We start from the raw sequence: 24,718 nt of genomic DNA, 5'->3' as shown, positions 1-24,718 counted from the left end.
TGTCCCCATCTGAGTTTTAATGTTACCTTCCTGTGATGATTACAGTTTAAGAACTCTTCCCTAGTTACCCCAATGTTGCAGATAAAGATAATCTCTCATTATAAGAGCTGCAAATCAGTATAGTAAAAATAATTAGGACAAAGGAGCTTCTTCAGCCTCAAAACTAAGAATCTTAAATCAGCTGTTTGACTGTCAAATTCAATGCAACTGGTGCAATCCAACAACAGTTCCAACTCTCATAACTGCTCGTCATAAACTATTCAGAGAACGTATAGTCATATCTTTACATTTAACTTTTTGGACTGATCTCTTATTTCTAATCTGTGTGTATGTGCATTGATTACTAATTCTTCTTGCGTTTAGTAATTAATAAACTCACTTTTTATAACTCATGAAAACCTGGTTAAGTTGGCTCCTTTTAAAACATAAGTTAATTTGGGTCTGAGAGAAAGGGATGGGATCATTTGTAAAGTAATCTTAATACAACCAACTGATTGAGTTGGTGAATGAAGGAGGGGAGTCAATTCACCTTCCTGATCTGGCATTTTAACAGTTTGGGGATCCCGGCGTGAGCCGTAATGAACTATGGAATGCCCCGAGCCCTGGCATTAACAATATCTGGGTAAAAATAATGACTGCAGATGCGGGAAACCAGATTTTGAATTAGTGGTGCTGGAAGAGCACAGCAGTTCAGGCAGCATCCAAGGAGCAGCAAAATCAATGTTTCGGGCAAAAGCCCTTCATCAGGAATAAAGGCAGAGAGCCTGAAGCGTGGAGAGATAAGCTAGAGGAGGGTGGGGGTGGGGAGAAAGTAGCATGGAATACAATAGGTGAGTGGGGGAGGGGATGAAGGTGATAGATCAGGGAGGAGGGTGGAGTGGATGGGTGGAAAAGAAGATAGACAGGTAGGACAAGTCATGGGGACAATGCTGAGCTGGAAGTTTGGAACTAAGGTGAGGTGGGGGAAGGGGAAATGAGGAAACTGTTGAAGTCCACATTGATGCCCTGGGGTTGAAGTGTTCCGAGGCGGAAGATGAGGCGTCCTTCCTCCAGGCGTCTGGTGGTGAGGGAGCGAAGGTGAAGGAGGCCCAGGACCTCCATGTCCTCGGCAGAATGGGAGGGGGTGTTGAAATGTTGGGCCACAGGGTGGTGTGGTTGATTGGTGCGGGTGTCCCAGAGATGTTCCCTAAAGCGCTCTGCTAGGAGGCGTCCAGTCTCCCCAATGTAGAGGAGACCGCATCGGGAGAGTAGAAACTCGTTAAGAATATCTGCCTGGTGATTTGCTGGTTATTTTTCAGTGTTGTAGAGAATGAGAGAAGTAAACCTTACAATTAATGAAATATTTTTATTATATCCCAATATCACTTGAAAAATTCACAGAGGACTGTTTCCATCTAATGAATAACTTTTATCCTAAATTGCTTACAGCTAAATTTTTTAAAAAGGGCTTGCAAATCTAGCGATGCTCATTCTCCTGGTTACCAACTGGAACAACATTCTGCTCAGTGCCTTAATTAGAGAAGAGTCAGCAGCATATGTGATGCATTGATTAGCTTTACTTCATGGCAAAACATATAGGAAGGAGTACACTTAGCTTTTTTTAATCTGCTTGCCTAAGTACACATTGCCAAAATTTGAATATCTCCTGTTTGGTGAAAACAAACGCAGACTAACTGACCACATCGCTCAACATTCTCCTCTTTCTGTAAGAATGACCTTCAGTTCTTGCCGATTCAGTGCACTATCTTGCTCTCATGCTAACATTTTTGTCCTAGACCTGCTGTAATGTTCCAGTGAAGCCCAGTGCGAGCTGCAGGAATGGCATCTCATTTTCACCTCAGGCATTTTACAACCTTTCAGACTCATCATTGAGTTCAACACCTTCAAAGCATGAACACTGTCCTCTATTTTGATTACCCCCACTTACTCCTCCCATGTAGTGTCTTGTTTGTATGGGTTGCCCTCGGCTTCACTATTAACACCTACCATTTTTACCTGTTCTGTTTATATATCTTTACTACCATTAGTACTACCTTTGCAGTTTGTACTGGGTACCCACACTATCTGTTCTACTTGCTCCTCAGGCCACTTTGTCAACAGCATAAAATCATAACTTTCCAGACCCCTTCAGTTTTTAAGAAGCATCACATTGAGCTCTCCACTGATGCTGCCAGGCCTGCTGATTTTCCACAGCACTTTCTGTTTTCATTTGAAGATCAACTTTGAGTAAGAAGCATTAGTCATGATACAAATGGATTTCTGATTTTGGAACTCATTAGTATCAAATCTGCTACAATGTTGACCTCAGTCACTCTGACTTGGGGAGGAAAAGTTTAGTCTGATTTCCTGATTAATATTCAATGACCTCTCCTTAAAATATTGTGGAGATGTTGAATAAGAACAGGGGTCAAAATCAACAGTCAAACAATTTAATGTCATTCGCTATATGTTTACATCTCTCACATAGTCTCATGGACAAGGTACAGATGGATAACTATGATCGCTGAATTATATCAATGCAGAAAGTAATCTGCTAGTTATTGAATCTTTCTCTACCTTGGTTACAATCTTAGATTAAGCTAACATGTTCACAATTTTGACCCCATGATGAGCTTCCGATGCCATATTTGCCCATCACTAAGATGACTACTTTCAGCTCTGTAACATGACCCAACTTCATTCCTGCCTTGGTTCATGTGTTGCTGAACCTCCTGGTCATGTCTTCATAACCTTGAAACTTAACTATTTCAACATAGTCCTAACTGGTATTCTATATTCTACTTTCCATAAATGTGAGGCCATCCATAACTTTTGTTTCCTGTGTTTTCATTTGCAAAAAGTCCCAATTCCACAATGTTTGTTCAGATACATTGTGTCCAATTTGAGCAATGTATTGTCTTTTAAGATTCTCATGCTTGTTTTCAAATTCCATCATGGTCTTGCCCCTTCCGATCTCTGGGATCTGTTCTTGGACATTTCTCTAATTCTAGCCTATTATATATTTCTGATACTAATCACCCCACTTCCCCAGTCCCAAGCATTGCAATAGCTTCTTGACATCTCTCTGCTTCTCCACCTTGCTTTCCCCCTTTAATGTCCATCTCTTTGGCCAGGGATTTGATCATCTGACCTGATATATGACAGTTTTTTTATATATAATGCTCTGGTGAAATGTTTTGTGGTGTCTTCTTCTATTGAAGGTGCTGTATAGAATTGAGTTGATGTTGTTATGCTCCTATCCACAAATACCACTGAATGCACACACTGCACTACTCACTGACCAACGCAACCAGTAAGATTTTATAGCTAGCATTTGTATGTTCCACAGTACCTCTTGCTTACTTAGCACTGATAAGCTTACCTTATAGCTTGCAAATACTATAAGATATTCAACCTTCAGTCATACCACTGAAATGCCTTGCTTGATGCTCACTTGCACATTTTTTTACATATAACCAGTGACATTAAGAGCTAGCCCTCATTTACCTTTGTGTCATTTTCCTTTCAGATACTCAAGGACTATAACCTGTTCAGCAGGAACACAACAATGCTGAAGACACTTGATTTCACACAGACAGTCACCAATTCAAATACACATACTATGTATAATTTCACACTCCATGGGACACCCGGTATGTGTGGCCTGCAGACCAGACAGAGGGAAAGGTGCCAGTTCACCAGAGAGCGAGGTTGCATGTGAATTCTGTTCTTAAAAACCAGGTAAATATTTTAATGATGGAGCCCACAGAAGAATTCTGATCATTATGAACATCAAATTTCTTGGGAAGCTTATCAAAAAGTCTGCATGCAATGTCAAAGAGCAATGTTCAAGGATTATAGTGTGCAAAAGGGCTTACAGTTCAGCAATCTGCCCTCCAACAAAGAATTGTTGAGGCAATTTCCTAGGGTTGGTATTAGATCTCTTGCTTTTCCTGATGTATATGAATGATCTAGATCTTGATGTGCAGGAGACAGCTTCAAAGTTTGCAGATGATACAAAACATGGAAGCATTGTAAATTTTCATGGACAGAGTCGAACTTCAAAAGGGCATAGACAAGTTGGTGGAATGGGTTAATAGGAGGCAGTTGCAGTTTGATGCAAATAAGTTTGATCTGGTATATTTTGGTACTAAGAAAATGGACAGACAAAATAAAATAAGAGCTACAATTCTAAACAGAGTACAGAAGCAGAGGGACCTGGGTGTTTTTTCTGCACATATCACTGAAGTGACCAGGACAAGTGGAGGGAGCAATTAATAAAGCATACAATACCCTGGGCTTTTTAAAAATCAGGGCATAGAATACAAGAGCATGAAGGCGATATGAATGCTTGTTAGACCTCAGGTAGATATTGTGTATAGTTCTGGATACCATACAATTGGAAGGATAATACATTGCAAAGAGTGCAGAAGAGATTTGGAAAAATGGTGCCAGGAATGAGAAACTACATTTGTGAGGATCAGTTGGAAATGTTTGGACTGTTCTCCTTCCAGAGAAGAAAGTAAGAGGAGCCCTGATAAAAGTTCTAAAAATAATGGGGGAGCAGGTCGGAGTAGATAAGGAGAAACTATTATAATTGTAAAAGGAAGAAGATTGAAAGGGCATAGATTTAAAGTGATTTGCAACAAAAGCGAATGTAATGAGAGAAAATTACTTTTTCACTTAATGAGTTGTTTAGGTCAGCCTGGAAGTGTATTACAGGCAGGGTTCAGTTTATGCATTCAAGAGGGCAAGGGATGATTATTTGAATAGAAACAATGTACAAGAGTGTTGGGGAAAGGCAGGAGACTAGAATTAAACCATGGTGCTCATTTGAAGAGCTGGTGCAGATTCAGTGGGTTGTAACACATCTAAGATAAATGAAGAGAGAGTGTGGTGAAAGGGTTAAAATTATGTCCCAATACATGTGTGAATCTTATCATGAATATGTTACCGGAATGGAAGGTGTTGCTTAGTCTTGCCCTGTTATTCGCATGAATATGTTACCGGAATGGAAGGTGTTGCTTAGTCTTGCCCTGTTGTTCGCATGAATATGTTACCGGAATGGAAGGTGTTGCTTAGTCTTGCCCTGTTGTTCGCATGAATGTTTAGATCTCGAAAGAGTATATAAGCTGGGAAAGTCCCCAGTTCGGTAGAGTCTGCTCCGGGTTACGTTTAACCGCCGAGCGTGGGTTGTTGGCAACCGCTCTACGAGAACTGACGGCTCCCAGTTCCGGTAACACGTAGAGTGAGTATAAACCAGACCCGTTGTAAGTACGAGACCTGGTTGAGGCGACACTGCGGGGAATAAAATACTTATATTCTAGCAAACTCGTCTCTCAGTTCTTTTCTCCTGGTCTGTGTCAGACTACTCTCCTGCGAACCCGATCCTTGAGAATTTATAAAACATTTTTGGCGTAGTCGGCAGGATCAATCGCAATTGGGGAGAGATTTTGATACAGAACAATGTTTGGGAAAAGGACTAAGAAACCAGAAGAACAAACTGTGGAGGTCCCAACCGTCCCGGGATGGCAGGGACCGTGGCATGATGTGGCAGTTTGTTTGAGGAATGGTGGGGGGCGACCGGAAAACTGGGAAGCCGAGGGCGTAGGAACCCCAGTGTCGCTGCTGTCTACCCTTGAGAGGATCCCAGTCCTGCCGAAGAACCCCTTGCCTGGGGTACAGCGGAGGATGTGGGCAAATGGTGGGGGGCGACCGGAAAACTGGGAAGCCGAGGGCGTAGGAACCCCAGTGTCGCTGCTGTCCACCCTTGAGAAGATCTCAGTCCTGCCGAAGAACCCCTTGCCTGGGATACAGCGGAGGATGTGGGCATGTGCGGCGGCTTGTAGACAACAGTCAGACAAGTGCCAAAAAGCTGAAGCAGAATTAGCTCTCCTGAAACATGAGCAGGGACTCAGTTCGGGAGATGCCTCTATGTTGAGGCAGGAAATTATGAAGTTAAAGGCTGAATTGACAGCATTAACTGAACTAGCAGGAACTGAACTATTATGTATCTGTCTGCTAAGAAACGGAAAGAGAAAAGGAAGGTCCCTCGAACCCCGGACCCAGTACAAGTACGGGCGTTTGTAGCCCAGTTAAATAACGGGGATCGGTGGGATATCGATCATTGGGATGGAAACATTTGGGGAGATTCAGATGATCAGTATGAAGATGACCCACCCGTACTCCAGGCTAAACCAGTAGTTAGGAGAAAACAAGTCCAGAGACGCCTCCCGGTGCAGCGGGAAGTAATGTTAGATGGGGAAGGGAATCCCATACGGAATGAACAGGGGGAGGCAATTATGCATGAATTACCGCGGGCTCAGCCTCCTGCGGAATTGGGATTTTGGTCCCGGAAATTGCCCCCGGCAGGGGAACGATACACCCCCTTTGAGAAACAATTGTTATCATGTTACTGGAGCTTGGTGGAAACTGAAGGTCTAACTATTGGACATGAAGTGATCATGAGAACAGCTATTCCTATCCTCCCGTGGGTACTCAGTGACCCCACTACCCACAGGATAGGAACCGCCCAAGAGAGCAGCATTATCAAATGGAAATGGTACGTGTCAGAAAGAGTGCGGACTGGACAAAAGGGAGTGTCAGTCCTGCATGAGCAAGTGGCGGAGGCCCCTGAGGAAGGGGAAAAGCGGTTTGAGGTGATTGAGTATAAAGAATCACCCGTCAAGATGGGCAAACGGTATGATGAACTGACCCTGGATGAACAAACCACGGCTTGGTTTGTAGATGGGTCAGCCCAATGGAAGGCAGGACAACGTAGATGGAAAGCTGCCGCTTTTAATCCGAAACAAGGTATAACCCTAGAAGAACTAGGCGAGGGGAAAAGTAGTCAGTGGGCAGAATTAAAAGCAGTACATATGGTGGTCATGCAAGCGGGGGTCATGGGAGTTTATTTGTTTTCTGACTCCTGGTCAGTGGTTAATGGCATGACCCAATGGATGCCAACTTGGCAGGCCAATCAGTGGATGATTCAGAATAGGGAGTTATGGGGTAAACAATTATGGGAAGATATATGGGAGAAGGCTCGACATCTAGATATATATATTACCCATGTAGACGCTCATACATCCCGAAATGATGCGGAAGCTTTACATAACCGATATGTAGACGGCATTGTCCGAGCCATGAGTGTACAAAGGGGCACCTCAGTGGACTTGGCTAGATGGGCACACCTTAAGGCCGGACACTGGGGAGTGCAAGGAACCTTGCAGTGGGCTCGAGATCGGGGAATAGATCTTATGGTAGATGATGTCAAGACTGCAGTAAATCAATGCGAGCAGTGTCAGCATCAACGGCAGGGAGTGCCCCAACATATGATGGGACATATACACCGAGGAGAGGGACCGGGACAGAGATGGCAAATGGACTTTGTGGGTCCATTACCTTCCTCACAAGGATGTAACCATATATGTACAGCTGTGGACACTATGTCTGGGGTTTTGGTAGCCCATCCCTGTCGACATAACAACCAACAGGCTACCTTACGGTGTTTAGATTTGATCGAACAATTTTATGGATTGCCCATACAGGTCCAGAGTGACAATGGCTCCCATTTCACAGGAGGGATGGTGAAGCAGTGGTGTCATGATAACCATGTGGAGTGGATTTATCACGTGCCCTACCATCCGCAAGCTGCGGGACTTATTGAACGAATGAACGGGCTTCTAAAATCCTCCCTGCGAAAGGCAGGAGGATGTAATAATTTAACAGGTTGGAAGAAACAATTGATTCGGGTAGTAAAGCAAATTAATAACCGCCCATTGGGAAACGGGGTGACGCCCTTGAATCGGATGATACGGGTGTGTGATACCCCAAAGGCACAGCCTATTAAAATGTGGAAATTTGCTAAGGAAGCTAATATTCCCGTAAGGGCCACACCGGCTTCGGCTGGACTGGACTTACGAGCGTTAACTACACAGACTTTGGTCCAACAAAAACCTACGGTGATTAAGACCGGATTAGGATTGATTTGTCCCCCTGGAACCTATGGGCATATCCTCCCGCGATCGGGATTGTCACTAAAGGGGATTGATGTAATGGCAGGAGTAATTGACGCGGACTACCAAGGAGAATTGGGAGTAGTCCTGGTCAACATCACATCTGAACCTTATGTGATACAGAAGGGAGACAGAATAGCACAATTAGTTATTAAACCATGTAACCTTACAACGGTGGAAGAGACGGGAGCTCCCGTTAAGGTTACTGAGCGTGGGACGGGGGGATTTGGGTCTACTGACACTAAGGGTGCCAAGGTATGGGTACGCCAGACAACTGGTCCCCCCAAACCGGCAGAGATCATAGCCCAAGGAAAAGACAGTCTGGTCACCATTATGTATCCTGGGGAATCAGTCTGGAGGAGTGTGCCAGCTCAGTCGTTGGTACCCTTATCGAAACAAAATGTAGGTTGGAAAATTAGTAGTGAGGAACGACAGCAAGATGATTTTAAGTGCGCGGCAAATCAATGGTGTACAATTTTAGATCTCACGAGTGATTGTCAAATGTATACTTGTGTACGATGTTATAAGGGGAGAAATGTAACTTTGATAACCCCTAACTGTACATTGATGTTGAATGCAACGGTGAATATGTGTCATTGGAATATAACCGCTCGTGAATGTGAAAGCTCAAACGGGACACAATGGAACATCACGACTGGAGATGAGGACATCTGGATCAGCAATGGAACAGTTATTCAAAACCGGACTCGAATGTTATGGCTGATCTTGGTGCGCCCTAACGTCTCTGACGCGCACCGCACACAGTTGGCTCCCATTATGTCAACTTGTCAGCAGATGGCCCAGGCAGTACTGCACACTGATGTTCACTGGCAGGTGCGGCTGCCGGCTATCCCAGAATGCCAACATAAGAGGAGGCGGCGTGCATGGTATGACACTCTACTGGGAGGTGCAGGAACTGTCATGGGTATCTCAAATGCTATTGACTCTGAGGTAACCCGTACTAAATTATCTAACACGGGACAAGCCACCTCACAAGGACTACACACTATTGGAAGATGGATGCCATCCGTAATGATGACTCAAGGAGAAACAGCTAAAATATTGATACAATCCCTGCAATGGGAACTAGATGTCTGGGGTGCCACCCAGGAACTGTTTGAGAACATTACAGCTCAGTTAAATTGGACTGCCTGTCATATTAACGTGTTGCATGCACAGATGCAGAAAGAACGATTCTTGCGCACGGTAACATCCCCTAATGTACAAGCTTGGAGGGGAATATGGAATGTATCCGAGAAACTGTGGATGATGACACATCCAGAGAAAACATGGTGTAATACAACTATGTGTAGAGGGCATTTTGTTACCATGAATGTAACTCGAACTGTTACGGTCTGTCGATATTATGTATTACCAGTGATTACATCTTCTGGATATTATTTTCTGAAGACAAGGGGGCAGTGGTTTAGCCCAGATACCAATATTACCTATGATCTGTCCGCTTGTGAACAGACTGATCAGGGAAAAACTTGCCTACTGATGGACAGATATCGGGACCCTTGCTTGACTAAGGGAACGGCCCTGTGCGAATGGACTGTTGAAACTCCAAGGGACATGATGTGGCAGATTGGGCCACACACGCTCTGTGTGGCTACCAATAACCCACATCCTACGCTTCCCACAGTACCGTTCTCGGGATGCCTCTCAAATGTCTATCAGTGGCAATGGCAGAATCAGACCTATCGGTTAACCAATTATAGCAGTGCTCACCACTTTACCAAGGTGCAGTGGAAAGTGCTGATGAATCCTTGGAACATTTCCCTGGATCGGTTTAAGCAAGCATTGGACCGATCCGAGGAGCTTAAGCAGATATTACGAAAGCATCAAACCAATGTCACCAAGGTTACAGTGTCTACCTTTATACATGGACAGGAGGTAGTACACGCTGCCCATGTAGTGGAAGTAGAGTCAGCTCATCATTGGTGGGATATGTTGAGTGGTATGTCCTCCACTGCGGGGAAGTTCCTATTCCCACCCTTATCGATCCTGGTAGGAGTCCTGGTGATCTTAACATGCTGTAATATCCTGACTTGCTTGTATATTTGGCGTGTACGTAGACGCTTGTTGGAAAAAATATATATGGGCATGATGTAACACATGTATTGGGCCAATCAGTGGAATGTGGTGAAAGGGTTAAAATTATGTCCCAATACATGTGTGAATCTTATCATGAATATGTTACCGGAATGGAAGGTGTTGCTTAGTCTTGCCCTGTTGTTCGCATGAATATGTTACCGGAATGGAAGGTGTTGCTTAGTCTTGCCCTGTTGTTCGCATGAATGTTTAGATCTCGAAAGAGTATATAAGCTGGGAAAGTCCCCAGTTCGGTAGAGTCTGCTCCGGGTTACGTTTAACCGCCGAGCGTGGGTTGTTGGCAACCGCTCTACGAGAACTGACGGCTCCCAGTTCCGGTAACATGTAGAGTGAGTATAAACCAGACCCGTTGTAAGTACGAGACCTGGTTGAGGCGACACTGCGGGGAATAAAATACTTATATTCTAGCAAACTCGTCTCTCAGTTATTTTCTCCTGGTCTGTGTCAGACTACTCTCCTGCGAACCCGATCCTTGAGAATTTATAAAACAGAGAGGCACAAGAATCAGCAAAGGCTTATAGAAGACATGCTCAAAGGGAATGCATAAGCAAGATCGGTTAGCTTCTGTGTATAATATGGCATGATTTCTAAGTTCAATTTGGTTTGAAATCTTATTGGGTGGTGTCTTTTATTTTTGCATTGTGCCTAAGTGGTTGCTATGAAAGCAGAAGAGGAAAAATACAATGTAAACAGATACTGCACTCAAGTATATTTATGATGATTTGGAGGTTTCGGTGTTGGACTGGAGTGTACAAAGTTAAAAATCACACAACACCAGGTTATAGTCCAATGGGTTTATTTAGAAGTACTAGCTTTCGGAGTGCTGCTCCTTCACAACCACCTGATGAAAAAGCAGTGCTCTTAAAGCTAGTGCTTCCAAATAAACATGTTGGTCTATAACCTGGTGTTGTATGAGTTTTAACATTTATGATGGACAATGGGGGCAGCAAAGAGGAAATGTATAAATTGTCTCCCCTCTTCTGCTTCCTCCGACCTTTGCTACTCAGCTGGCATTAGGGGCTGCTGATGAAATTGTGCAGCATGCCGCAGACCACCTTGAATCTTTATACATGCTCTGGAGAGCACTGCAGAGCTTATCCCAAGTTGCCCATACAGTGGAAGTGTTGTTTCCATAGTCTACATTATGACATGTCGTGTGGCAGTATGGCATTCAGTATACACATGCTGCATACATCTAAGTAGACTATGTGCTGAAGTTATCAATTATTGTCACATCATAGCTACACTTTAGTTTGCTGTCAAGGTCTGTATGCAATTGTTACTATTATGGACTTAACACAGAATAAAGGCATTGTGATTATGGCAGGATCCAGACATTAACCTACATGACTCCTGGTATATAGTGACATACCAGGATATTGACGGTTTCAATTCCTAAAAAATAAATGTGTCAATGATACCCTGCATCAATAAGAAGCTCCAATCCTAGCAAAGCCACATGTCTGTATATCTCTTTTGTCTGGCATTAAAGGATATTCAGCTTTCAATCAATAGAGAAACTCAGTGACTTCCCTTATATAGCACTCGACTCAAACTGTGAGTTACTGCAAATATTGTCAGCAGCAGTCAGGAACGAGCTACATGGTTGACATGGTATAATATACAACTTTACCTGCAGTATCTCCTCTGGAGTCTGAAGGGTTGTACTGAGCTGATCTTTTCCAAAGGTGGCAGGAAAAGGGCAAGCTCTCCAAAAAAGCAGACATTCCTTTTCCCCTCGTGAACCTGTCCCACAATTCCATGAGATCATGGCTAATCTGCGACCTAACCCCATTTACCTATTTCTATCATATTACTTAATTTTAAAAAAAGATTAGTCAATTTTTATATCCTATTACAATCCATTAACAGTTACTTCAGATGAACAGTTAGATTGTGCGGTTTGCTGAAAGTAAACTTGCAGGTATAATAGGCGGTGAAGAAGGCAAATGGTCTTCCTAGTGAGAGGATTCGAGTGCAGGAACAAAGATGTCTTGCTGCAATTATACACGGCCTTGGTGGGATCACATCTGCAATATTGCATGCATTTTTGGTCTCCCTATTGAAGGAAAGATGTTCTGGCTAAGGAGGTAAACCAGGTTGATTCTTGGGATTGCAGGACTGACATATGAAAAGAGATTGGATTCATTGGGACTACATTCACTGGAGTTTATAAGAATAAGAGGGATCTCATAGAAACCTATAAATTTCTAAAAGGACTAGACAGCATAAATGCAGGAAAGATGTTTTTGATGACCAGAGAGTCCAGATCCAGCAGGTCACAGTCTAAAGATATGGGTAGGCAATTTCAGGCTGAGATGAGGAGAAATTTCTTCACCCAAAGTATGGTGAGCCTGTTGAATTCTTTGCCACAGAAAGGGATTGATGCTAAAACATAATATTTTCAAGAAGGAATCAGATATAGTTCTTAAGGCCAATGCAATCAAAGAGTATGGGGCAAAAGCAGGAACAAGGTACAGCGAGGTGGTGGAGGCTGATGCAGTTGCAGCATTTGGAGGGCATCTTGGTGGATGTGTGAGCAGGAGCGGGAGGGGTACTGGCAGATGGGACTCGATTGGTTTGGAGTATCTGGACAGGTTGGACCGGGGTGTGTGTTCCATGCTGTATATCTCTATGACTCTATGAATGGTCGTATTGGTTTGAAGGGCCAAATGGCCTACTTACTCCTGCTCCTATTTTCTAGGTTCTATATTACCTCTGATTTTCTCCAAACTTAACCCTGAAACTCTTCAGGTCACAATGTTAAATAAGGGTTAAATAAGGTGTGGCATTTTGGAAAGACAATTCAGAGTAGGACTTAACAGTAAGGTCCTGGGGAATTTTGCTTAACAAAGAGACCTTGGAGCGCAGGCTCATAGTTCTTTGAAAGTAGAGAGCTAGATAGATAGGATCATGAGTTGAAACTTTATTGCTGGAACAGCACAGCAGGTCAGACAGCATCCAGGGAACAGGAGATTCGACGTTTCGTGCACAGGCCCTTCTTCAGGAATGAGCAGAGAGTGTTCAGCAGGAGAAGATAAAAGGTAGGGAGGAGGGACTTGGAGGAGGGGCGTTGGAAATGTGATAGGTGGAAAGAGGTCAAGGTGAGGGTGATAGGTCGGAGTAGGATGGAGGCGGAGAGGTCAAGAAGAAGACTGCAGGTCAGGAAGGCGGTGCCGGGCTGGAGGGATTCGGCTGAGACAAGGTGGGGGGAGGGGGGATGAAGAAACTGGTGAAGTCCAAGTTCATCCCCTGTGGTTGGAGGGTTCCCAGTCGGAAGATAAGACGCTCCTCCTCCGACCGTCGCGTTGTTGTGGTTTGGCGGTGGATGAGTCCAATGACCTGCATATCCTCGGTGGAGTGGGAGGGGAAGTTGAAATGCTGTGCTACAGGGTGATTGGGTTGGTTCGTCCGGGTGGCCCAGAGGTGCTCTCTGAATCGCTCCGCAAGTAGGCGGCCTGTCTCCCCAATATAGAGGAGGCCACACCGGCTGCAGCACTCTCTGCTCATTCCTGAAGAAGGGCCTGTGCCCGAAACATCGAATCTCCTGTTCCCTGGATGCTGCCTGACCTGCTGTGCTGTTCCAGCAATAAAGTTTCAACTTTGATCTCCAGCATCTGCAGACCTCACTTTCTCCTCGAAGATAGGATCATGAAGAAGGTGTTTGGTATGCTTGCTTTATTGGTCAGATCATTGAGTGTAGGAGTTGTGAGATCATTTTGCAGCTGTGCAGGACATTGGTTAGGCCACTTTTGGAATATTGTGTGCAATTCTGGTCTCCTTCCTATAGGAAGGATGTTGTGAAACTTGAAAGAGTTCAAAAAAGATTAAAAAGAAGGCGCCAAAGTTGGAGGGTTTGAACTATAGGGAGAAATTGAATAAACTGGGGCTATTTTCCCTGGAGAAAGTGAGGACTGCAGATGATGGAGTACCAGAGTTGAAAAATGTGGTGCTGGAAAAACACAGCAGGCCAGGCAGCATCCAAGGAGCAGGACAATCGACGTTTCGGGCATAAGCCCTTCTTCAGGAATGAGGCTGGTGTGCCAAGCGGGCTGAGATAAAGGTTAGGGGGGAGGGAATTTGGGGGAGGAGCGCTGGGAATATGATAGCTGGAAGGAGGTGAGGGTGAGAGTGATAGGCCGGAGAGGGGGTGGGGCAGAGAGGTCGGGAAGACGATTGCAGGTCAAGAGGGCAGTGCTGAATCCAAGGGTTGGGACTGAGATAAGGTGGGGGGAGGGGAAATGAGGAAGCTGGAGAAATCTACATTCATCCCATGTGGTTGGAGGGTTCCTAGGCGGAAGATGAGGCGCTCTTCCTCCAGGCATCGTGTGGTCAGGGTCTGGCGACGGAGGAAGCCAAGGACCTGCATGTCCTTGGCGGAGAGGGAGGGGGAGTTAAAGTGTTCAGCCATGGGGCGGTTGGGTTGGTTGGTGCGGGTGTCCTCGAGGTGTTCCCTGAAATGTTCTGCAAGTATGCGGCCTGTCTCCCCAATGTAGAGGAGACCACATCGGGTGCAATGGATACAGTAAATGATGTGTGTGGAGGTGCAGGTGAATTTGTGATGGATATGGAAGGATCCATTGGGGCCTTGGAGGGAGGTGAGGGGGGTGGTGTGGGTGCAAGTTTTGCCCTTCTTGCGGTTGCAGGGGAAGGTGCTGGGAGAGGAGGTTGGGTTGGTGGGGGGTGTGGACCTGACGAGGGAGTTGCGGAGGGCGTGGTCTCTCTGGAATGCTGATAGGGGTGGGGAGGGAAATATATCCCTGGTGGTGGGGTCTGTCTGGAGGTGGCCGAAATGATGATGGATGATACGATGTATCCGGAGGTTGATGGGGTGGAAGGTGAGGACCAGTGGGGTTCTGTCCTGGTGGCGATTGGAGGGGCGGGGTTCAAGGGCGGAGGTGCGGGAAGTGGAGGAGATGCGGTGGAGAATGTCGTCGACCACGTCGGAGGGGAAATTGCAGTCTTTGAAGAAGGAGGCCATCTGGGTTGTTTGGTAGTGGAATTGATCCTCCTGGGAGCAGATGTGGCAGAGGCGAAGGAATTGGGAATATGGGATGGTGTTTTTACAGGGGGCAGGGTGGAAGGAGGTGTAATCTAGGTAGCTGTGGGAGTTGGTCGGTTTATGTCTGGTTCGATATGGCTAGGAAAAAGCGTTTGTTCAGTGTATGAATTCTTCTGAGGATGAAGAACAGCAAAGGTTCTTTGCAGGTGTGGGAGAGTGTTGTTCTAAGCTGGGGCAGGGCTGACTGCAGTTCGATATGGCTAGGAAAAAGCGTTTGTTCAGTGTATGAATTCTTCTGAGGATGAAGAACAGCAAAGGTTCTTTGCAGGTGTGGGAGAGTGTTGTCCTAAGCTGGGGCAGGGCTGACTGCAGTTCGATATGGCTAGGAAAAAGCGTTTGTTCAGTGTATGAATTCTTCATACCATCCCCCACCTTTTCCTCCGCTACATCTATGATTGTATTGGCGCTACCTTGTGCTCCCACGAGGAGGTTGAACAGTTCATCCACTTTACTAACACCTTCCACCCTGACCTCAAATTTACCTGGACCGTCTCAGACTCCTCCCTCCCCTTCCTACACCTCTCCATTTCTATCTCGGGCGACCGACTCAACACAGACATTCACTACAAACCGACCAACTCCCACAGCTACCTAGATTACACCTCCTCCCAACCTGCCCCCTGTAAAAACGCCATCCCATATTCCCAATTCCTTCACCTCCGCTGCATCTGCTCCCAGGAGGACCAATTCCACAACCGAACAACTCAAATGGCCTCTTTCTTCAAAGACGGCAATGTCCCCTCCGACGTGGTCGACGACACTCTCCACCGCATCTCCTCCACTTCCCGCACCTCCGCCCTTGAACCCCGCCCCTCCAATCGCCATCAGGACAGAACCCCACTGGTCCTCACCTTCCACCCCACCAACCTCCGGATACATCGTATCATCCACCGTCATTTCTGCCACCTCCAAACAGACCCCACCACCAGGGATATATTTCCCTCCCCACCCCTATCAGCATTCCAGAGAGACCACTCCCTCCCCAACTCCCTCGTCAGGTCCACACCCCCCACTAACCCGACCTACACTCCTGGCACCTTCCCCTGCAACCACAAGAAGTGCAAAACCTGTGCCCACACCACCCCCCTCACCTCCCTCCAAGGCCCCAATGGATCCTTCCATATCCATCGCAAATTCACCTGCACCATCACACACATCATTTACTGTATCCGTTGCACCCGATGTGGTCTCCTCTACATTGGGGAGACAGGCCGCCTACTTGCGGAACATTTCAGGGAACACCCACACCAACCAACCCAACCGCCCCGTGGCTGAACACTTTAACTCCCCCTCCCACTCCGCCAAGGACATGCAGGTCCTTGGCCTCCTCCATCGCCAGACCCTGACCACACGACGCCTGGAGGAAGAGCGCCTCATCTTCCACCTAGGAATCTTCCAAACACAAGGGATGAATGTAGATTTCTCCAGCTTTCTCATTTCTCCTCCCCCCACCTTATCTCAGTCCCAACCCCTGGATTCAGCACTGCCCTCTTGACCTGCAATCTTCTTCCCGACCTCTCTGCCCACCCCCTCTTCGGCCTATCACCCTCACCCTCTCCTCCTTCCACCTATCGTATTCCCAGCGCCCCTCCCTCAAATTCCCTCCCCCCTACCTTTTATCTCAGCCTGTTTGGCACACCAGCCTCATTCCTGAAGAAGGGCTTATGCCCGAAACGTCGATTGTCCTGCTCCTTGGATGCTGCCTGGCCTGCTGTGTTTTTCCAGCACCACATTTTTCAACTATTTTCCCTGGAGTGTTGCAGGTGTTGCAGGGGTGTCCTTGTAGAAATTTATAAAATCATGAGGGGCATGGAGAGGGTAAATGGGCAGGGTCTTTTGCCTGGGGTTGGAGAGTGCCAAACCAGAGGATATAGGTTTAAGGTGAGAGGGGAAAAATATAAAAGGCATCTAAGTGGCAACTGTTTCACGCAGAGGGTGGAGCATGTATAGAATGAGCTGCCAGAGAAAGTGGTGGAGGTTGGTACAATTACAACATATAAAAGGCATCTGAATGGTAGAAAAGGTTTAGACGGATGTGGGCCAAATAATGCCAAATGGTACTAGATTTATATAGGACATCTAGTTGGCATGGATGAGTTGGACCAGACGGTCTGTTTCCATGCTGTACATCTCTATGATACTATGACTATGACTGTATGGCCAGTTCCTCAGCTACTGGCAGTATAGTCCTTATACAAGCTTTCAAGTTGCAATTGTGGTTGGACTGGTTTAAAGAGTTTGGTGAGGATGTCCTTACTGAAGTGGAGACATTTCACACATCCCATTGAAGTAGTCCAGGTCCAATTGTGACAGGACCTGAGCAACATTCTGGTTTAGGCTGATAATGTGGTAAGTAATATTTACATTACACAAGTGTCAAATGGTAAACACCTCCAACAACAGATAATCTAATCAATAGCTGAATATCAGCATTGTTGAATCCCCCATTATTGATCTCCTGGAGTTACCATTGACCAGACACTGAACTGAAATGGCCATATAATTTTTATGGCTATGAGAGCAGGTCAGAGGGTGAGAATTGTGCAGTGAGTTACTCACCTCCTGACTTCCCAAAGCCCGTCCACTGTCTGCAAAGCATAAATCAAAGGGTGTGGTGAAATAATCTCCACTTGCTTGTACACATGCAGCTTCAACAATACCCATGAAAACTGAAATATCCAGTATGTAGCAACCATGCTGGATGGCACCCCATCTATCATCTTCAACATATGTTATCTTCAAAACCAATGTAATGGCAGAAGTATGTATCATCTACAAGATGCACGGCAGTAACTTACCCAGGCGGATGGATCAGCACCTTTCAAATGTGTGGAGTCTATTACCTAGAAGAGCAGTAGGACAAGGGAACACCACCATCTCCAAACCACACATCATTTTGCTGTAGAACTGGATCACCATTGTCACAGGATCAAAATCCTGAAGCTCCCTTTGTAACAAGCTTCCACATAGTAGACTAATTAGTAAGGTTAGATCACGTGGGATTCAGAGTGAGCTTGACAAATGGATACAAATATGGCTTAATGGCAGGAAACAGAGAGTAATTGTGGAGGATTTATTTTCAGAGTGGAGGTCTGTGACCAGCGGTGTTCCACAGGGATCAATGCTGGGTTCATTTTTGTTCGACATTTCTATAAACAATTTAGATGAGATTATAGAGCGCATGGTGAGTAAGATTGTGAATGACACCAAGATTGGTGGTATAGTGGACAGTGAAGATGGTTATCTAAGATTACAAAGAGATCTTGATCAATTGGGTCAATGGGTTGAAGAGTGGCAGATGGAGTTTAATTTGGATAACTGCCAAGTATGCATTTTGGTAAAACAGACAAGGGCAGGACTTATACAATTAAATGTAGGGCCTTGTAGAATAGAGAGACAATAGACAATAGACAATAGGTGCAGGAGTTGGCCATTCTGCCCTTTGAGCCTGCACCACCATTCAATATGATCATGGCTGATCATCCTTAATCAGTATCCTGTTCCTGCCTTATCTCCATAACCCTTGATTCCACTATCCTTGAGAGCTCTATCCAACTCTTTCTTAAATGAATCCAGAGACTGGGCCTCCACTGCCCTCTGGGGCAGAGCATTCCACACAGCCACCACTCTCTGGGTGAAGAAGTTTCTCCTCATCTCTGTCCTAAATGGTCTACCCCTTATTTTTAAGCTGTGTCCTCTGGTTCGGCACTCACCCATCAGTGGAAACATGTTTCCTGCCTCCAGAGTGTCCAATCCTTTAATAATCTTACATGTCTCAATCAGATCCTCTCTCAGTCTTCTAAACTCAAGGGTATACAAGCCCAGTCTTTCAGCGTAAGGTAATTCCGCCATTCCAGGAATTGACCTCATGAACCTATGCTGCACTCCCTCAATAGCCAGAATGTCTTTCCTCAAATTTGGAGACCAGAACTGCACACAATACTCCAGGTGTGGTCTCACCAGGGCCCTGTACAGCTGCAGAAGAACCTCTTTGCTTCTATACTCAATCCCTCTTGTTATGAAGGCCAGCATGCTATTAGCCTTCTTCACTACCTGCTGTACCTGCATGCTTACCTTCATTGACTGGTGTACAAGAACACCCAGATCTCTTTGTACTGCCCCTTTACCTAAATTGATTCTATTTAGGTAGTAATCTGCCTTCCTGTTCTTGCCACCAAAGTGGATAACCATACATTTATCCACATTAAACTGCATCTGCCATGCATCTGACCACTCACCTAACCTGTCCAGGTCACCCTGTAATCTCCTAACATCCTCCTCACATTTCACCCTGCCACCCAGCAGCAAATTTGCTAATGTTATTACTAATACCATCTTCTATACCTGGGGGTTCAGGTGCATAATTCTTTGAAGTTTGCATCACACATAGATAGGGTGATTAAGAGGCATTAGCTGGGGCCTTTGAGTATAGGAGTTGGGACGTTATGTTGACATTGTATAGGATGTTGGTGAGGCCTCTTCTGGAGTACTATGTCCAGTTATAGGAAAGATATTATTAAGGTGGAGAGGGTTTGGAAGAGATTTATCAGAATATTGCTGGAAATGGAGGGTATTCTAATCCAATTTAGTCCCATTTGCCAGCACTTGGCCCATATCCCTCTGAATCCTTCCTATTCGTGTCCCCATCCTGATGCCTTTTAAATGTTGTAATTGTTCCAGCCTCCACCGTTTCCTCTGGCAGCTCATTCCACACAAGCATCACCCTCTGCTCCTTGGATCCCTTTTAAATTTATCCCCTGTCACCCTCAACTTATGCCCTCTAGTTCTGGACTCCCCCACCGCAGGGAACTGTCCTCGTCTATTTACCCTATTCATACCCCTCATGATTTTATAAACCTCTATAAGGTCACCCCTCAGCCTCCGCTGCTAGAGGAAAAACAGTCCCAGCCTATTCAGCCTCTCCCTACAGCTCAAATCCTCCAACAATCTTGCACATCTTTTCTGAACCCTTTCAATTTCACAACATCCTTCCTATAGGAGGAAGACCAGAATTGCACACATTATTCCAAAAATGGCCTAACTAATGTCCTGTACATTGCAACACGACCTGCCAACTCCTATACACAGTGCTCTGACCAACAAAGGCAAGCATGCTAATGCCTTCTTCATTATCCTATCTAGCTGGAACTCCACTTTCAAGGAATTATGAACTTGCATTTCAAGGTTTCTTTGTTCAACAACACTCCCTAGGACCTTACCATTAAGCGTATAAGCCCTGCCCTGACTTGCCTTTCCAAAATGCAGCACCTCATGTTTATCTGAATTAAACTCCATCTGCCACTTCACAGCCCATTGGCCCATCTGATCAAGATCCCATTGTACTCTGAGGTAACCTTCTTCGCTGTCCACGACATCTCCAATTTTGATGTCATCTGCAAACTTACTAACTGTACATCCTATGTTCACATCAAAATAATTTCTAAAAATGATGAAAAGCAGTGGATCCAGCACCGATCCTTGTGGCACTCCACTGTCACGTGCCTCCAGCCTGAAAAAGGGCTTTCTAATGAAGGGCTTTTGCCAGAAACGTTGATTTTTCCTGGTCTTCGGATGCTGCCTGATCTGCTGTGCTTTTCTAGCACCACTCTAATCTTGACTCTAATCTCAAGCATCTGCAATACCCATTTCTGCCTCCAGCCCGAAAGGCAACCCTGCACTACCACCCTCTCTCTTCTATCTTTGAGCCAGTTCTGTATCCAAATGGCTAGTTCTCCATGTATTCCATGAGATCTAACCTTGCTAACCAGTCTACCATGAGGAACCTTGTCGAACACCTTACTGAAGTCCATATGGATCACGTCCACCGCTCTGTCCTCATCAATCCTCATTGTTACTTCTGTAAAAAAAACTCAACCAAATTTGTGAGACATGATTTCCCACGCACAGAACAATGTTGACTATCTCTAATCAGACCTTGCCTTTCCAAATTCATTTAAATCCTGTCCCTCAGGATTCTGTCCAACAACTTGCCCACCACCAATATCAGGCTCACCAGTCTATAGTTCCCTGGCTTGTCCTTAACAGCTTTCTTAAGTAGTGGCACCACGTCAGCCAACCTCCAGTCTTCCGCCACCTCACCTGTGACTGTCGATGGTACAAATATCTCAGCAAGGGGCCCAGCAATTACTTCCCTAGCTTCTCATAGAGTTCTAGAATATACCTGATCTTGTCATGTGTACTCAAGTACAAAAGTACAGGAGTACAATGAAAAGTGTACAATGTTGCCATACAAGGCCCCATCTTAGGTAAAAGTATTAGGTACAGAACCTTAAGAACAGGGTAGGAAGAAAGAAGAAAGTTAAATGTTAAACATTGCAGTTATTATACTATAGTGTAAAACATATAAAGCACGGTTAAAAGTTACACATTGCAGACCTTCTTAGTTTTAAGTTGAAAATAACAAAACAAAGCTGAAAGTGCAAACTTTGCAGCCTTTCTTAAGTGCTTAGCCATGGAGGGACTGCACATCAAGGAATTACCTGGAGACTGGAAGTCCATGCTGAGACCACGCTGAGTTGAAAGACCACTATATACTGCTGAAAAACTACAATGCTTGGCTGAGAGATTGCCACACTGGGCTGAGAGACCACCACACCGGGCTGAGAGATTGCCACACTGGGCTGAGAGACCACCACACCGGGCTGAGAGATTGCCACACTGGGCTGAGAGACCACCACACCGGGCTGAGAGATCTCCATGCCAGGCCGAGAGTCTACCGTGCCAGGCTGAAAGTCTGCCATGCCAAGCCATCTATTTATCCTGCGTACTTCTGTTAGATTTCTATGTGTGCACAATGATGACCACATTAATATTGATCCACTATCGTTCTTCCCAAGAGTGCACATGGGTGCTGCAAACAGCATTTCAGAGTTCTACAGTCACCCACATCACGTGGAAAAATGGGTTCTAAGGAGCCAAATTATACTGATCAAGTGCCTTATTAGCCTTTCCAGATGCAAGAGAATTTAATTGCTACACGAATGTTCCTAATATTTTCTCTTTGACCGGAATGAAATTATGTTTATCATAGTCAGCTAAACACTCCTGTGAAAAGTTCACTGTTTCATCAAAAATTACCGAAGCATGTGTTTGCAACCAAAATTTGATGAATGGAAGAATACAAATCCCCATGGCCCCAAAAGCAAAAGGTTTTATCACTTTTTCTATGTAAATTTTATATCTCTTTAAGCTTTCCATATGTTAGTGTTTTTTGTTGGCATAACTGTTATTTGAAATCTGCGATAATTATGAGCTTATCATCATAATCACTTAAACGTAATATTGTCTGAAAACAATCCATCACTGAGATAGACCTGGTTCTATTCGAACCATTGTAGATCATTGTAGATTCAGCCATCGAGCTGGTAATATACTCAGACCTCTGAAATGGATAGTTATGAGTTCAAGGCTCTCTCCAGGTCTTCAGCACATCCTATCTGCAGTATTGAGGAAATGCAGTAGTGCCAATGTCAGAAGAGCCACCTTTCAACAAAGTGTTAAGCCCTCTCAGGTGATCATAAAAGATCCAATGGCACTATTTCAGAGAAGAGCCTGAGAACTATCACTGGTCAATAGTTATGTTCAATCAACTTTAAAAAGCTGACTGTCTGATCATTATCACATAGCTGTTTGTGGGAGCATACTGTGCCCATGTTGGTATTGTGTTTCCTGCAATACAGCAATGACTATGGTTCATAAATACTTCATTGACCGTAAAGCACTTTGGGATGTTGTGAGGTTATGTAAGGTGCTATATAAATGCAAGTAATTTCCTTTACAATATGTTGTTGACAGTCACTTTTTCACGTAATCTTCAGGTGCCACCTTCTCATAATGTATACTTTAACCATTCATGACATCAGCATAGGACTGGTTTTCATGACAACTAATAATATCAAGTCCGCCATTTTCACATTGACCACCAAAATGATCCTCTTCAATTCTCTAACATATACATTAATTCTGCCTCAAATTGATCGGCTTCCCCAGCTGTAATATCAGGCAGAACCAAAAAGTGCAGAATTCTGGCGTACGCCTCCACCTCAACGGAATGTTGCAGCTTCTCTCCTCATTGAATCACATACTTGCCTGTTGCTGCTGCATGTACACCAAGCACAGCCAGAATTCTGTCTGTGCCTGGTAGCTACCACAAAAAAAGTCAATCATTTGTTGATTGCTTTCATATTCCACAGTGAAAGCACTTCTTGTACATATTATCATCTCCGCTTCTCCTTCTCAGCTGCCTTACACATCCGCAAAACTCTATAATAGAAGCATACACTTACTCATTTAAATTCTTTCATGAAGAATGAGATGGGTCCTAACTGCTGAGAGAAGACCAGAACTTTCAGCCTTTATTTCAGCACATCTCTAGACTGGAGTGGAAACCCTGCTGATTCTATCTGTTGGCAGCAGAAGGAGCAGCTGGTGACCACCTACAACAGGCTGTCTGCCTATTATTCTTACCACTTCAGTTTTCACTTGGAAACCATTACAACCTGGTAGAGTAATTCCACACTGGTATCACCTGGTGGGCACAATGTATTTTGCCCCATAGTCTGTCAAGCAACATTTGAAAAACAATTCAAATATGTAACCAATTCTTTTCTTCCTTAAGAATGGGAGGGCTAGTGGCATCCACTTCTACCTTACCCCATCCTGATTGGAATGTCCGCTATCTATGATTTGCCACACTGGTTGTCCATTATCTGGTATTTGGGGTGGCAGAAATTTTCTCCAGTTAAATATGAGAAGACAAAAGCTATTCTGTTCAGATTCTGCGACAAACTCCATTCCTTGGTCACCTGTTACATTTCCCTCACTTAAAACATCCTGAGTCTGAATCAGACTACTCCATTCAGAAACTCAATATCTATTTTGAGCAGAATGCCTGAACACATAGCCTTCTCCATCACCAAGACCATTATCTATGCCTGTTATAACCTGCTATCATCACTTTAACTTATCTACCACAGAGGTCCTCATCTTTGTCTTTGTTACCTTTAAAAACTATTCAAATGCTTTCTTGACTAGGTTCTCATCTTGTACCTTCCAAAAATATGTGCTCATCCAAGACTCAGCCTGCACTTCTGAAGTTGCAGCGGTTTCTATTCACAATTACCCTTGTGGTCAATGACCTATATTGCCATTCAATTTTTTAAATACTGTATATTTAAAATTCTCATTCTTATGTTTAAATACATCCAGCATGTTTCTCCACTGTAATTTATACTCTTGCTACTGCTTTCCAAGAGCTCTGTGTATCTCCAATTCTTGTTTCTTTTTGTGCTAGTTTTCTCCAGCTTCCTTTGACCCAGCATCAGTGTCCATTCCTTCAGTTGTCTCAGTCCCAACCTGTGAAACATCTACAGCCCCCCAAACCTCAATCTTATTTTCCTTCTTTAGGTCGTTGCTTAACACCAGCCTCTATAACCAAACATATGTTCATTTTTTCTGAGTAGTCCCTACCTGATTTGGTATCAACATTTTTCTGATGATGTTCCTGTTGAGTGTTTTGAAATGA

The 24,718-nt window shown here is 44.8% G+C and overlaps 1 protein-coding gene across 1 annotated transcript; it reads left to right on the top strand.

The window, feature by feature from the left end:
• The first annotated feature begins 8,585 nt into the window (after positions 1–8,585).
• On the top strand, positions 8,586–10,163 carry LOC148147534 (uncharacterized). The gene has a single exon (XM_087995556.1). It carries the CDS (start codon positions 8,586–8,588, stop codon positions 10,110–10,112), a length of 1,527 nt encoding a protein of 508 aa, XP_087851682.1. The 3' UTR covers positions 10,113–10,163.
• Positions 10,164–24,718: the final 14,555 nt, after the last annotated feature.

The sequence above is a fragment of the Chiloscyllium plagiosum genome, unplaced genomic scaffold (genome assembly GCF_037043375.1).
Source record: "Chiloscyllium plagiosum isolate Xiang-an unplaced genomic scaffold, Cpla_swu_hap1 HiC_scaffold_16, whole genome shotgun sequence".
NCBI lineage: Eukaryota > Metazoa > Chordata > Chondrichthyes > Orectolobiformes > Hemiscylliidae > Chiloscyllium > Chiloscyllium plagiosum.
Note: the sequence above shows the minus strand (reverse complement) of the source record. Positions and strands in the feature narration are given on the sequence as shown.